The following is a 16,050-nucleotide window of genomic DNA, read 5'->3' as shown; positions in this document are numbered from 1 at the left end:
CACTATATTGACTCAGCATACCATTCTCTTACTTCAGTCATAATGATATTATCTTGATATAAACATGTTAAAGGCTATGGACGCCTATGGGGCAGTTTTAATTGCATTCTGCTTACCTCTGCTTACATTGTAAATTAAATGTCAACAGCTTGCTTTCTACGGCTCTCTGTTTCTAAGCAACTGTTTCTTCTTAGTGAATCCATCAGAGAGCTGCCCTGATGGCTTGATCTGTAGCCCAGATCTTTGGTCTTCTGACCACATTCAATTAAACAAACTTTTATGAAACTTCTAGGAATATGGCTTCAATGAGTGTTTACTAGCGTTTAGGAAAGTATAGCTAGGGGCTACTCATCGAGCAGTCAGTACATCAGTACAGCTCTCTGATGGATTCACTGAGAAGGGGAAGCAACCGTCTGCAGAGGCAGAAAAACTGAAGGTTATAGAGGGCAGAGTGTTTGAATTTTTTATTTTTTTTTGCTAAATGCCAACTGGAAAAATTATTTTTAGCGTAAGATAAAAACAAAAAAAATTGCCCCGGAGGCGTCCTTACCCTTTAAGTCTTACATGCTGTATGACTTACAGGCTTTTATTTGCATTTTCAGCTCCAAGGGAAGAAGAGACACATCAGAGCGCTGTTGATCGACAGAGTCATGCTGCAGCATGAGGTAAATAGATGGAAAAGGAAGATGTGACTTCTCTTTACAGAAGGGGCTGGATAACACAATACAAGGAAGGATGGAGACCGTTGTCCATCTGTGAATCTATACATTTAATAAATGCAGTATTAGTAAAGCTACATGCACACGACCGAATGTACTTTGCGGTTCACACCTGATCTGCAAAATACTTATAGCATCACTGTGCCATCCACTATTTTTTGCGGACCCATTGGCTTCAAAGGGTCTGTGGACCACAATGGGACATGTTCTGTAATTTGCAGAACAGACATACGGATGCATGTTCCGCAAGTTACTGAACATGTCCTATTATAGTCTGCAAAACGTAGTCCACGGAGCAATTGAAGTTATTGGGTCCACAAAAAAATGCGCATGGCACACGGACGGTTTCCATAGTTTTCAAACTGCAATGGGACTGCAAAAAATGCGGACAACACCCCGTGTGCTGTCTGCATCTGTAGGTCTGTGGAATTGTGATGCAAAAAAAATATAGAAAAGCTCCTGATAGGACATTTCTATAGAAGGGAGAAAGAAAATGGCGGCATGCATACGGCCGGTGTCAGTCTTTCATGGATCCACGGTTTGCAGACCTCAAAACACATAGTAATCTGCATGTGGCCTTAGGGCTCATGCACACGACCGTATGTATTTTGCAGTCGGCAAAAACCGGATCCACAAAAAAACGGATCCGCAAAAAATGTGTGACGTCTGTGTTCCGTATTTTGTGGAACGGCACTGCTGGCCCCTAATTGAACAGTACTATCCTTGTCCGTAACACAGAGCGGACACACTGACATATGGAAAGGGAATGTACACGGAGTAACTTCAGTTTATTATTTTTATTTTTTTACAGACCCATTGAAGTGAATACATGGGGGGGAGAACAGAACTGGATCGCACATCCACAATGCTATGCTTTGATCTAACTCGCTTATCAGCGCTATATTAAAGTGTACAGCCCCCCATACTGCATGCTGAACAAGAGGCATTAGTGTACATTTTGATCAAAAGGCATAAGCCCACTCACCACGCCAAGGTCGCCTCTTTTGAGTGGGACCTACTCTGACAAAAGGGCGCAGCGCAGTGCGGTGACAAAGCGGTAATGCCCTCGTAGGCGGCATTGAAGTGAATAGTTCTGCATATGGTCCGCAAAAAAAAAAAAAAAACGGAACGGACACTGAAGGAAAATACAGTTGTGTGCATAAGTCCTAAGGGTCCATTCACACAGCCGCATGAATGGGTCCGCATCTGTTCTGCAATTTTGCGGAATGGGTGCGGAACAATTAATTTCAATTGGGCCGCAAAAGTTGCGGACAGTGTGTGCTGTTCGCCTCCGCCCTTCTGTCCGGTGGTCCCGCCAAAAATATAGAGCATGTCCTATTCTTGTTCACAGCCACAGACAAGAATAGGCACTTCTATTATAGTGCCAGCCATGTGCGTGTCCGTGTTTTGCGGATCCGCAATTTGCTGAGCATAAAAAACGCTTGCGGACGTGTGAATGGACCCCAAGGCTGTTAGTGTAGATTGTTTGGTTAAAAAGGGGCTGTTAATTTTTTTTATAACAATCTGCTTTGTCGCTTCCACCAGTTCCATGTTTGTGAGCGAAGCCATTGTTGATGCATTTGAGAAAGTATAGCTCATAAGCATTACATGACCAGATCTGGAGAGCAACATTTACTTTATATTCATATATATTTTTTTTTATATATATAGCTGAGAACATTGACAGTGGAAGGGTGTGAATACAAGACCGTGCACCAGGACTTGGTACGAGACCTTCTGCGTCTCTCGACGAGCTCATACGGCCAAGTAAGTCATAGGTTGCCTTGTTAACATCAGTAACATCGTCTCACAGGGAACTTTTTTTTTTCTTTGATGTAAAAAAATGACATGAAATTCTCTTTCTAAAAGCGCTAGAACCAGCTCTGTATCTCACATGGATCCAGAGATCTCCCCATTCATTGCTTCTGTTGCTCTGTTATATTCTCTCCAGGCTGGCAGCTAAGGGGCGCACCCTTTCTCAGGGGCATGTCCTTTATGCTGCAGCTCTCCCTGTAACGATCATAGCTTCTAACAGTAGATATGGCTGGTGGCAGTTGAAGGATAAAACTGAGCATGTGCGACCAACTTAGGTGGACGTGCACATTACTCTACAGAGGGGGCGCCATTATAATGTAGTAAAGAGATTATATCTCAACTGGAGCACTTTGGTAACAAAGTAATGAAAGTAGCTAGTTTTTTTTTTTTGCTGAATTATATTAAAATAACGTTTTAAGTTGGGGCTGCACGGCGACTTTGCGCCTCATGATTGTCAATGGTATCGCAATGTGACTTGCAACATACTGTGACGTGACGGTCGCAAAAGAATCTGGATCTGATGGGTTTGCATGGGGTCTGTATCAGTTGTTATTTGCAGTGACACAATCATTGCTAATGTGACTTCATTGTGTTGACAGGTGAGGAGCAAAGCTCAACAAGCCTTTTTCACAGCTCTGGGAACCTATAATTTCTGCTGCCGTGATATCATTCCTCTTGTACTTGAATACCTGCGTCCAGACAGACAAGATGTGACTCAGAAACAGTTCAAAGTAAGTATTTCCATCCCCTTTTACTATGGAGAACTGCAGATATAAAGAGATCGTAGAGGGTTGGGTCTCCCCCATAAGTATTCCCAGGTTTGTCAAAATTTTTGGTTTTTCAGCGGATTTACTATGGGGGGAAAAAAAAAAAGCTTTTAAAGTTAGAATTTATTAAAGGGATTGAAACTAGCTTCAGATCTGATCAGATCAGCTTTTTAAAGGGCACCAATAGTAATACAAGTGGCAGGCACTATATATCCTGGAGTTGCATAGACAAATCAATCAAGTAGGTATGTATACGTACATATTTTATTATTTAACATAATTTAAAACGGGGTAATTCATATTAGGTTAAAAATACAGTATATAAAAATAGATGAAAACAATGAATATCTCCCTAATTTACCTATAAATTAACACAATGATTGGCCCTAGCTAATCTGCATGCGTATATGATAACAATATTTATAAATTAGAAACACACAATAGGTCCAGACCGCAGTAGTAAATATAATATGCTGTATGTTATAAATAGATAAATACTTGAATAACTGTAAATAGTTGGTAAATAAATGATGCTGAATTCCTTCTTAGTCCTTGTTTAAAGAACAATGTAGCTCCGTAACAATAAGTCAATGAATTCATAAATTAATATTCATAAATTAATATATCCAGTCAATATCCTGTGCATTAAAAAATATAAAAATACATATTTTTCATATTTTTTTATGCATACTATAACAATTTTGACTGGATATATTAATTTATGAATTCATGAAGTTATTGTTTTGGAGCTCCATTGTTCTTTAACCCCTTAAGGACCTCCACCGTACATGTACGGCGCTGGTGGACTTGACTTAAAGACCAGCGCCGTGCATGTACGGCAGGCTGATCGGGCAGGAGCTGCACCCGCCTGATCAGCGGCACAGACCTGGCAGTCACTGAAAGCCGGGCCTCTGCTGCATACACCGGCATCGTTTAAGACACCGATGCCAGCGAATTAACCCCTTATATGCCATGGTCAAAGCTGAACGCGGCATGTTGGAGGGTACGCGGGGACCCAATGGCAGAGAAGGCAAGCCCGATGTCTTCCATACGCATTGGTGCTTGCCTTCTATGGAAGCCTGTGAGATCCAGATCTTGGGCTGGGCCTCACAGGCAGACTGTCAGCATAGAAGCTGACAGCCAATGCATTACAAAACGGAGACACTAAAACATGATTTCTCATCCGTATCATTGGGGACACACACGCTTGACCATGAGTATAGCTGTGGCCGCTAGGAGGCGGACACTAAGCACAAAGGTGTGAGTTCCTCCCTTCAGCTATCCCTTCCTACAGGGACTAAGCTAAATCAGTTTTAGCTTGGTGTCTGTAGGAGTTTATGCATTACATCTAAATGAGATTATTCTCCCTTCATTTTGTCCGGACCCGTCTCCTCCTCGGGAGCAGTCGCTCAAGTCTATCTGTCCCAGACGGCATCTTTCAGGCGGACAGATTCCCTGTTCGTGATTCCAGTGGGGCAGAGAAGAGGACTGGCGGCGGCGAAGGCTTCCATTTCCCAATGGATTAATTTGGCTATTGTGGAAGCGTACCGCGTTAATGGCCGGGCCCCACCCTTCCGGGTGACTGCTCATTCGGCTCAGGCAGTGGGGGCCTCTTGGGCGGTGCATCATGGGGCTTCGGCCCTTCAGGTGTGCAAGGTGCACACCTTTGCGTCTTCTGACGCTTCTCTGGGGCATAGAGTTTTGCAGACGGCGGTACTGATTGGCAGTAGGGTTTCTTGCTATGCCCACCCTTGGGGACTGCTCTGTAAAACGTTCCATGGTCAAGCCTGTGTCCCCCAATGATATACGGATGAGAAAACTAGATTTTTGTACTTACCATAAAATCAGTTTCTCTTCTGTTCATTGGGGGACACAGCTCCTACCCATTTCTTTGTTTACGGGCCTTTTCGGGCCTGTGTAATTTTGGGTTTGTACATGGTGTGATTTAGCTTTGTCGCTGTAGGGAGGGTATAGCTGTAGGGGAGGAGCTTACACTATGGCTCTCAGAATACGGAGACACTAAAAAATCATTATTTCTCGCCCAGTTTCCTTGGGGGACACAGAAGACCTTGGGTATAGCTCATCTCCATAGGAGGCGTGACACTAAGTGAAAACTGTTAAGCCCCTCCTCCACAGCTATACCCTCAGCCTGGAGAGAGAGGCTGCCAGTTTTTGCTTAGTGTCCAAGGAGGCAAGACACTCCCTGCTACTGCAGGGCTGTTTTCTCCTTTGTTGTTTTTAATTTTTTTTTGATTTTTACTTTTTTATTTTCTTTTGTTCCAGAATACGGGACAACAGAGATGCACTAGACCTCTCTGTTTCTCCCGGGGTTGAGCTGCGCCAGTGCCGGCATCCGCACTGCTGCCTCCCCCACAGAAGGCAAGGTGGACCAGGGCAGCCCTGCTCCCCTGCATCCCGCCAGCGTAAGGGTCGCCCGCACGCCAAGTCCCTCTTCCAGCGTCCTGCCACTACGGTGCCAGTAGCTGAAGGGGCGACCCTGCTGGAACGGACCGAGGGTGAAGACGGCTGTGGTGAGAGAGTGGCTTCTCCAGCCCTACGACCCCCCCCCCCCCCCCCCCCCCCCCCCGGTCTCCTGCTTGACTGACCCCCCATACTGGTCTGGCCATCCTAGTTTTATTAGTTCCCTCTCCTCCCCTCCACTATAGGTGCATCCACTGAGGGGTTATGCTGGCATCCCTATCATGCCGCCCAGGGGGCTGCCTCTCTCCTTGCAGGGTCCCCCATCCCCCCCTATCGCCTTACCGGTGCGCAGGCATCCCTCCTTGAGACGGCTCAGGGCCAGGGCCCTCTCCTGACTGCTGCGGCGTAGGGCCCTTGTTTCCGATCCGCGGGGTGGGCTCCCGCGGCCGGCATGACTGCGGTGTTCAGTGGACCCCGGCCGACCGCAGGTGCTCTCAGAGAGGCTGTCTTCCGGTCGGTCGGGCGCCGCAGAAAGGTTCTATCCCGGGCTCCTTCTCCGGGCCCCCTGATTCTCCGGCCCGCGGGGTGGGCTCCCGCGGCCGGTATTCTGCATGCGCCGCTTCGCTCCCTCCAGATCCCGGCCGGTACCTCCGGGCACCGCAAACTTTAGGCCCCGGCTTCGCGGCCTACTAGGCCGCAATATTCCGGCCTCGATTGGAGGGGGCGGGCATTCGCAGGCGCGAATTCTTCCCGCCGGAGGTCCCCCCCGCCCCCAGGGGATCGCTGCACCGCCCTCAGGTCCGATCTGTATTAACCTCTTGGACGCTGACGGCTGCCATCTGGAGGAGACCCTAGGATGGCTAGCCTCTCAGTGAGGCTGTGCTCTTATATGGTGGCCCCTTCCTGCCTAAAAGAAAAAAAAAAAAAAAAAAAAAAAAAAAAAAAAAAAATATAGAATAATACTAATAATGAAGTGTGAATATATATCATATATATGAAATATCTGTATTTTATGTTGGCTGCGCAGGATACTGCAGCCTGACCTTAGAGCGCTGGCCGTATGCCTGCCCCTATTCTATGGGTGGCATGTTGCGCTCCGTGGCATTGGCCAGGTATACATGTTTCCCTTTCTAGGCAGACCCTGGCCCTCTCCTGGGGTACGGCGCTGGCCAAGTGCAGGCCGCCTTTTTCTATAGGCAGAATTAGTCGCCCTCTCCAGTCGCGGTGCTGGCCATGTGCATGACCCCCCATTATAGGCGGCATACTGCACTCTCTCTGGCTGCGGGCTGGCCTTGTGCATGACCCCCTTTCTGTAGGCGGAATACTGCCCTTTTACCGCATACGATGCTGACCATGTGCACGACCCCCTTCCATAGGCGGAACGCTGCACTCTCGCTGGATTTGCTACGGCCATATGCGTGACCCCCTTCCATAGGCGGAACGCTGCACTCTCGCTGGATTCGCTACGGCCATATGCATGACCTCCTTCCATAGGCGGAACGCTGCACTCTCGCTGGGTTCGCTACGGCCATATGCATGACCTCCTTCCATAGGCGGAACGCTGCACTCTCGCTGGGTTCGCTACGGCCTTATGCATGACCTCCTTCCATAGGCGGAATGCTGCACTCTCGCTGGGTTCGCTACGGCCTTATGCATGACCTCCTTCCATAGGTGGAATGTTGCACTCTCTCTGGCTTCGCTGCTGGTCATACGCATGACCTCCGTCCAAAGGAGGACTGCTGCGCTCTCTCTCTCTCTCTCTGGATTCGCTGCCGGCCATATGCATGACCTCCGTCCATAGGCAGAACGCTGCACTCTCGCTGGATTCGCTGCCGGCCATATGCATGAACCGGCCATGTGCATGACCTCCTTCCATAGGCGGAATGCTGCACTTTCTGGATTCGTTGCCGGCCATACGCATGACCTCCGTCCATAGGCGGAATGCTGCACTCTCTCTGGATTTGCTGCCGGCCATGTGCATGAACTCCTTCCGTGGGTGGATTGCTGCACTATCACTGGATTCGCTGCCGGCCATGTGTACGACCCCTTCCTTGGGTGGTGTGCTGCACTCACTGGAATCGCTGCCAGCAATGAGCATGTATCCAGTGACGTAGGAGAGAGAAATTCCTCAGGCGGCATACGCACAACACCGCTGACTGTGGTTGTTTTCTCGCCAGTGCGTTGCTGGCCATGTGCATGTCCCGCATCCTTGGCGGGGTGCTTGCATTTTTGCTGGATGCGGTGACGGCCGTGTGCATTACCCCGTCCCTTTCTGGGTGGAATACTGCTCTTTCGCCGGATGTGTTGCGGGCCATACACGGCCCTCCTCTTCCATGGGCAAAAATTTGCACCCTCACGTGACCCATGGCTGTCCGTGATATGCTGTGCGGGATTCTTGCATGTTCTCCTTCTTTGTGGAGTAGTTGCACTCTCACAGTATTCGGTGTTAGGTGGGTTATTGCGCACTCGCTTAATGGTTGGATAACCCCGTGCATGTCCCCCTTTCACTGGGCGGACCTCCTGCGTTCCCGCTGGGTACTGTGCGGCCATGTGATTGGTCACCTTCTGGGCAGACTATGGTATGTTCTACTTCTCTGAAGTTGTTACTGGCCTTGGGCATCCCCCCTTTGGGACGGGCCTTTGCATTCTTACCAGCTGCAGTGTTGCCAGATACGTTTCCCCCTTTTCTGGGGGGCCTACCTGCGTTTCCATCGCATGCCATACTGATGTCTTGTGCATAACTCCCTTTCAGGTTGCACTTTGCACTTCCGTTGATACTGTTGGACTCTGTGGCTGATCCCCTTCACTGGGTGACTATTTTTTTGCAGTGAGCGTTATTTCTGGTGCGCTCTGTCCGTTGTTTGGGCCATGTATGCATTCTCCTCCCATAGGTGGGTTGGCCTTCTCTCTGCTTGCGGGGCTGCTCGTACGTATGCCTCACTTCCTCCTGCGACATTCCCTTTTTTTTTTTTTTCTCTTGGGATGTGGTGCTTGTCACGGGCCTTGCGCTCTTCTCTAAAGAGATCATTCTGTCCACCTGTATAACCCTTGGGTGCTGTCATACAAGCATTAAAAGAATGCCATTGTATTCAAAGGTGTATTCTTTAGATATGAGTAGATGGGCTCTACTGCTCTCTGCTTCGCCGAGCTGGGTGGTGCTCGTTCTCTGGTTTGGCCTGTATATTGTGGTCCCGTTGGTCGGCATCCACCATGTCCGTTGGCCTTTCCACCTGGGGAGTGTTCGTGGTTCTTTTATTGGTGCCCTTTCGTTCTCCCGTGCACTCGCTTCCCGGCGCAGGTGGTCACTGGGTCGAGAGTGCCGTTTGCAGTGCCACTCGATTTCGGCGTTGGCTCTGGCGGGGCTGCTGTTCCCTCGCCTGCTACTGTTTCCTCCTCTTCGGGTGTCGTGCAGTATGAGTCTTTTCTTTTGGCGCCCCCTCTGCGCTTTTCTCGGTATGGTCACCCAGCTTCTCTTGGGTGCTCGCTTACCCAGGTCCGTAGGACCTCCACCTTGGGTTCTTCAGGGTACTCGCCTTCTGCGTGGCAGTGAACCGGGCGTCTCAGTGAGCGGGGTTCTGCCTTTGAGCTGTCCTATGGCTTCCCTGTTGCCCACTCCTCCTTTCGGTTGGAGGGTGTTATGCCGGCCTCTGTCTCGACTGCCTTTTCTCGCCGGCTCTGCTTGGCTCCCGCTCGGCTCCCTCCGGTGTGGCTTTTGCCCCGGCCGCGCTTCAGTGGCGGTTCCTTCACTGCCCTCCCTTCTGGGGAGAGCTTGGTTGTTCATGTGGATGGTTCTGATGTTCCTCTTGGCCTCGTGCTGTCTTCCTTGTTCACTCTGGCTGTAACTTGGGAGGAACCCCCATTCGGTCGAGATTGTCATTAGATCTCCCACACCGGGACTGTAGGACGTCTTCCTGTGGTGGCTACATCGACATGGACTTTAGCCTGTCTTGTCCTGGCGGTTGCTGGGCGGACCCTTCGGTTCCTTTCCGTCTGTCCTTCTGCTCCCCCACTCCGGGTGGTTACAGGACAACGTTGCTCGGGGGCCGACGGGACCAGTTTTTGCCGACCGTTCTGCCCGTGTTACGGGTCTGCGCCTGTTCGCATTGGGTTTTCACCCGCTTGCCCAGGCGACTCTTGCGGGCTCGCTAGTGTTCGCTCCTAATGGTTCTGTCTTTCTCCAGTCCGACCTAGATCTGGGACTGGGACTCTGTGGCTTGAAGTGTCAGGTGTCAGCGCTGTCCTTCCCCTTTCAGCGTTCCCCGGCCCTCTGGGCCTGTCAGGACCCTCTTCCATGGAGCGGCTTTGGGGTTCCCTTGTACTGCCCCTGGGTGCCGCCCTGGGCATTGCATACTGGGCTCTTGGCACTCCAATCTTTCCCTTGGAGCCGTTACAGAAGTTCTCTCTACTCCTTCTGTCCTGTACGGTTATGTTTCCGTAGCCGTCGTGTCTCTGGCGGGTGCCTGGGTGGCGGCCCTTCTTGTTCCGGGCCTTCTCTTTCCTCAGGACAGGGCTGTTCTCCATCCCGTCTCTTCCTTCCTTCTGAAGGTGATGTTTGTCTTTCATTTTGACGAGGCTTTCGTCCTCCCCTTCCCACCCCCGGGAACGGACACTTCTTCCGATTTGGGAGTTGTTTGGGCCTTGCGGTTTTTACTTGGAGATCTCCGACTCTTGTCGACGTTCGGTCACTTGGTTTTCTAGGAGGTCCGCGCAACGGGTTGGTGGCCTCCGGGGTGGCTTTCCTCCGCTTTCTCACTGTGGTTATTGCTGTGGTTACCGCACCAAGGGCAGGGTTCTGCTTTTGGTGTCTCCGTTCATTTCACCAGAGTTGTCGGTGCCTCCTGGGCCGGAGGCATTTGGCTTCGGCCATGCGTCTGTGCGAGGCGGTCACTGGTCTGCCTTACAGCGTTCTACAGGGTGCATACTCTGGCTTCGGCAGGTGCTGCCTTGGGCCGCCTGGTCTGCGGGCGGCGGTTTCTTGATGCCTTCGGGTGCTTCGCCTTGGTGCTGTGGTCCCTCCCCCTTTTGGACTGCTTTTGAACGTCCCAAGGTCTTCTGTGTCCCCCAAGGAAACTGGGCGAGAAAACGAGATTTTTGTATAACTTACCAGTAAAATCTCTTTCTCGCTCTTTCCTTGGGGGACACAGCACCCACCCATTCTTTGTTTTTCTCTACACGGTTTCCGAGTTGTTTTACCCGTTGGGTAGTTGGCTTGTTGGTTCCACTTTTGGACTTTGCCTTTTTTCACTACTTGGACACGCAACTGGCAGCCTCTCTCTCCAGGCTGAGGGTATAGCTGTGGAGGAGGGGCTTAACAGTTTTCACTTAGTGTCACGCCTCCTATGGAGATGAGCTATACCCAAGGTCTTCTGTGTCCCCCAAGGAAAGAGCGAGAAAGAGATTTTACTGGTAAGTTATACAAAAATCTCGTTTTCTTTTTAAATGCTTTATTATGTAAATCAGAAACAGTAGTCATATTTGGTATTGTCCCGTCCGTAACAACCTTCTGTATAAAAATACCTCATGATCTAACCTGTCAGATGAACATTGCAAGAAAATAAAAATGGTGCCAAAACAGCTATTTTTTTGTTACCTTAACTCACAAAAAGTGTAATATAGAGCAACCAAAAATCATATGTACCCTAAAATAGTACAAAAATGCCACCTTATCCTGTAGTTTCCAAAATGAGGTCACTTTTTCTACTCCAGGGGTCTTCAAATGTGACATGGCAACTTAAAACTATCCCAGTGAAATCTGCCCTCCAAAAACCACATGCGCTCCTTTCCTTCTGTGCTCTGTCGTGTGCCTGTACAGCAGTTTACGACCACGTATGGGGTGTTTCTGTAAACTACAGAATCGGGGAATAAATATTCAGTATTGTTTGGCTGGGTTTCTACCACCAGAAATACTGTTATGTAGCTGACGGACATTAGCGATGCGCCCATGTCAGCACTACATAACAGTATGTTTCTAATGTTAGTCCCTGCGGCCGTTTTTGTTAAAAATGCACTTTTATTATATGCTAATGAGCCTCTAGGTGCTATGTGGGCATAAAATCAGCACCTAGAGGCTCCATCCACTCACCCTGTATTCCGCGCAGGCGGCATTCGGGTTATCTAAGGATTCCGTAATGGATTCTGTTACCATGGACCATAATGGATTTCTATGACGGCATGCACCATGGAAGCCTATGAGGCGTTCTGTATTGCATTCTGTCATAATAGAAGCCCATGGCCAGCATACACATATGACTGAATGCAATACAGAATGCCTCTTACAGGCTTCTATGGTGCATGCCATCATAAAATTCTGTTATGGTCTGTGGTAACCAAATCCATTACAGACTTCTTAGATAACCCAAACTTGCAAATTGCAAGTTCACTCAACACTAGTTATCTCTTATATACCACTGGGACCCCCACCAATCACGAGAATGGGTGCCTCGTACTCCCTACGGTCCCCCTGAAATGAATAAAGTGGGAGGTCAGGCGTGCACTCTGCCTCTCTGTTTATTTCTATAGGCGTTCCGGAGAGAGCCGAGTATAGCGCTTGGCCATCTCCGGAATTCCCATAGAAATGAATGGAGCGACAGAACACACGCCTGACCATCTGCTCTGCTTATTTCAGGGGGACTGAAGGAGTACGTGGCCCCCGTTCTTGTAATCGGACCTCCACTGATCTAATAGTTATCCCCTATCTTGTCCCCACTTTAAGCAGCCCATTTGTATACAGTACACAGGGTTAATAAAGTTGTTTTTTCACCAAACTTTTCCATTGGGTGAAATGGGCATTGGAGACATGATTACAGCTATGAGGTAGTGCGGGCCCCTTATGATGGTAACAGGTTCCATTTCACCTTAAAGGGAACCTGTCACCGGGATTTTGGGTATAGAGCTGAGGACATGGGTTGCTAGATCGCCGCTAGCACATCCACAATACCCAGTCCCCATAGCTCTGTGTGCTTTTATTGTGTAAAAAAAACTATTTGATACATATGCAAATTAACCTGAGATGAGTCCTGTACATAAGATGAGTCAGGAACAGGACTCATCTCAGGTTAATTTGCATATGTATCAAATCTTTTTTTTTTACGCAATAAAAGCACACAGAGCTATGGGGACTGGGTATTGTGGATGTGCTAGCGGCCATCTAGCAACCCATGTCCTCAGCTCTATACTCAAAATCCAAGTGACAGGTTCCCTTTAAAATGTCATGCCATGTATATTCTATAAAACCATTACTGTTCTTCGAGATCGATGCCTACAGGGTAATACTTAGTGTGTGTTTTTTTTCACTCTTAGGGTGCCTTGTATTGTCTGCTTGGAAACCATGGTGCAGTCTGCCTAGCAAACCTTCATGACTGGGAATGCATTGTACAGACCTGGCCAGCAATAGTGTCATCAGGGCTCAGCAAAGTAATGTCCCTAGAGAAGCCGTCCATTGTCCGCCTTTTTGACGATTTGGCTGAGAAGATCCATCGGCAGTATGAGACAATTGGTTTAGATTTTTCAGTAAGTAACAACTTGCATCAATTTTATGAGCGCTGAGAGAGTTCACATTTGTTAATCTGAAGCTCGTGGTGGTAATTGACTGCTCCTCAGAGCCTCACATTGCATCAGTATCGGGCGCAGAAAATGGCAACGGAAAGCCATGCAATCTTAAAGGGACACTGTCACCTGGATTTTACTTACTGAGCTATTAACATCACCACATCAGTCTCCACGATTTACATTAAAATATACTAGTATTACTGCCCTGTGTCTTTTATTTGGTCTCTAAAATCGGTTTTATTAATATGCAAAGTACCTCAATAAGGAGCCCAAGGGGACGTCCCTCCGGCAGTTGGAGCCCAGCCGCACACATTACTTCGGAGCCCAGCACCGCCCCACTGCTAATTTATTCACTGCTCTTCGCAGAAGTAATGTTTGTGCAGTGCTCGTAATCCCACGCATGCGCCCTGCATACACATGTCAGCGCCCGCGCAGTGTCCTGGCATCGGCCTCACAGAAATCATTGCGCATGCGCCAGCTTTGCCACTCCTGCTCCTCTGTCGTGCAAGTTGCGCCGCTCCGCTCTTCCTTTTTGGGTCGAGCGAAGCTGGTGCATGCGCAGTGACTTCTATGAGGCTGATGCCAGGACACCGCGCGGGATTACGGGCACTACACAAACATTAAGTCTGCGATGAGCAGTGAATAAATTGTCAGTGGGGCGGTGCTGGGCTCCAACTGCCGGAGGGATGTCCCCTTGAGCTCCTTATTGAGGTACTTTGCATATTAAAACGGATTTTATAGACCAAATAAAAGACACAGGGCAGTAATACTAGTATATTTTTAATGTAAATCGTGGAGACTGATGTGGTGATATTATTAGCTCAGTAAGTGAAATCCAGGTGACAGTGTCCCTTTAAGAATCGGCAGCTTAAACAGTGCAGAAAAAGTGTGAGATCTGGGTCATTTCAGCTCACAGTCTCTGCCGGATGATCACCCTAATCTACACGACGCTGTCTGCCATCAGAGTGTGTGAAAATAGTCTTTCTGTAAAATAATTTCCCAGTTTTTTGTATATTTGGGCTATAACCTGCTATAGCAGTCTGTGCCAATACTATGTTGTCATATATATTGCCTGCTTCATTTACAGGTCCCAGAGAACTGTGTACAGATTGCTATTCTGCTGCAGCATTCACAGAGCCCCTCTAACAGTGCAGAGCTGCCTCATCCAGATCAGCTTGCCATCGCCCTGAAAAGACAGGAAGAGAAGAACGCAGAGTCTGTAAGGTGAGTCCTGCTTCTTCAGAGGGGCTTTTTCACTTCAGCAAATAGCATTTATTACGTAGAGAGAGTTAATACAAGTCACTTACTAATGTATTGTGATTGTTCATATTGCTTCCTTTGCTGGCTGGATTCATTTTTCCCTCACATTATTCCATGGTTACAACCACCCTGCAATCCAGGAGCGGTGGCCGTGCTTGCACACGATAGGAAAAAGCACTAGCCTATGTGTGCTCCCACTGTCCTGGCGATCAGAGAGGCCAGTGCATTTTCCTATAGTGTGCAAGCATGACCACCACTGATGGATTGCAGGATGGTCGTAACCATGGAAATGAGCAGTGTATAATGTGATGAAATAATTAATCTAGCCAGCAAAGCAGGCAATATGGACAGTCACAATACATTAGTTAGTAAGTGCCTTCTATTAAAGGGGTTATGCAATTTCTCAAATCCCTTCCCCCCCCCCCCCCCCCCACACACACGTGTCGGGCCCCTCACCGGTAATATACTTGCCCTGCTCCTGGCGCCACTACGGGTCCACGCACCGCCCTGCTCACGGATGAAAACATCCAGTGTCAGGGGGGAGCAGCCAATGGCAGACGGGGACGAGCCTCCACTGGTGACGCTAGAGAGGCTCGTCCCCGTCTGCCATTGGCTGCCCACCTCGACACTGGATGTTTTCATCCGTGAGAAGCAGCAGCGGTGCGGGGACCAGGAGTGGCACCGGGAGTGGGGTAAGTATATTACCGGTGGGGGGGGGGGGGGGGGGTTGAGAAATTGGATAACTCCCTTTAACCTTATCTACATGATAAATGTCACTTGCTGAAGTGAGACAACCCCTTTAAAGTGTGCATGTGGGGAGTTTTATTCACTGGACTTCTACATTGGCACATGTGCCTGTATTTGATAATGTGCCCTTTTGTTGTTTTTTTAGTTCTTTTTATATGATGAAGCTAGAACTATTTGTTTTCACAGGAACTATGAACGTTTGATTGACACATTGCTTGATTGTGTCACTCAGAGAAACCTGTAAGTAGCTTACATTTCTGTCTTATTACTTGAACTTTCTAGTATTAACCGTGTAATACAGCATGCAGCATTTGCAGTAGGGCTGATTTATGTTACTGTTTTGAGGCCTTGAATACTTCAGCTATTCATAGCTATGCACCCTTTAACGTAAAGGGGTTGTCAGGGATTATTAAAAATCTCAGACAAGCCCCTATAGTGGCTTAAAATAATAAAAAAAATACAATACACGCACCCGTGTCTCCAGCTCTGTTCTCTGCAGGGATAATCCGGACCTCCTGCTTCTTTTTGTGATGTGACCACTGCAGTTTGTAATCAAAAAAAGTGGCAGGAGAACCGAACTAGCACCACAGAGAAAGAGGTGTGTAACTTTTCTTTTTTATTTTAAAGGGAACCTGTCACCAGTTTTATGGTGTCCTCACTAAGGGCAACATAAATAAGTGACTGATTCTCTTCAAAATGCTGGGTCACTTTCTTTAATTGACCCAGTCAATCTGCCAACATCTTGTATTGAATAGCTCCAGCTGATAATGATG

The 16,050-nt window shown here is 48.4% G+C and overlaps 1 protein-coding gene across 2 annotated transcripts in view; it reads left to right on the top strand.

Moving 5' to 3' along the window:
• PSME4 (proteasome activator subunit 4) overlaps positions 1 to 16,050 on the top strand; it is a 151,297-nt gene that overhangs the window by 97,846 nt on the left and 37,401 nt on the right. For both annotated transcript variants that reach the window (XM_044289678.1, XM_044289677.1), the window contains 6 exons: positions 603 to 665; positions 2,391 to 2,486; positions 3,134 to 3,265; positions 13,022 to 13,231; positions 14,358 to 14,494; positions 15,464 to 15,517. In XM_044289678.1, the coding sequence (XP_044145613.1) occupies positions 603 to 665; positions 2,391 to 2,486; positions 3,134 to 3,265; positions 13,022 to 13,231; positions 14,358 to 14,494; positions 15,464 to 15,517 (692 nt within the window). The remainder of the gene's footprint in view (positions 1 to 602; positions 666 to 2,390; positions 2,487 to 3,133; positions 3,266 to 13,021; positions 13,232 to 14,357; positions 14,495 to 15,463; positions 15,518 to 16,050) is intronic.

This window comes from Bufo gargarizans, chromosome 4 (genome assembly GCF_014858855.1).
Source record: "Bufo gargarizans isolate SCDJY-AF-19 chromosome 4, ASM1485885v1, whole genome shotgun sequence".
Taxonomy (NCBI): Eukaryota; Metazoa; Chordata; class Amphibia; order Anura; family Bufonidae; genus Bufo; species Bufo gargarizans.
The sequence above is the reverse complement of the archived record's forward strand: the minus strand, read 5'-3'. Positions and strand labels throughout refer to the sequence as shown.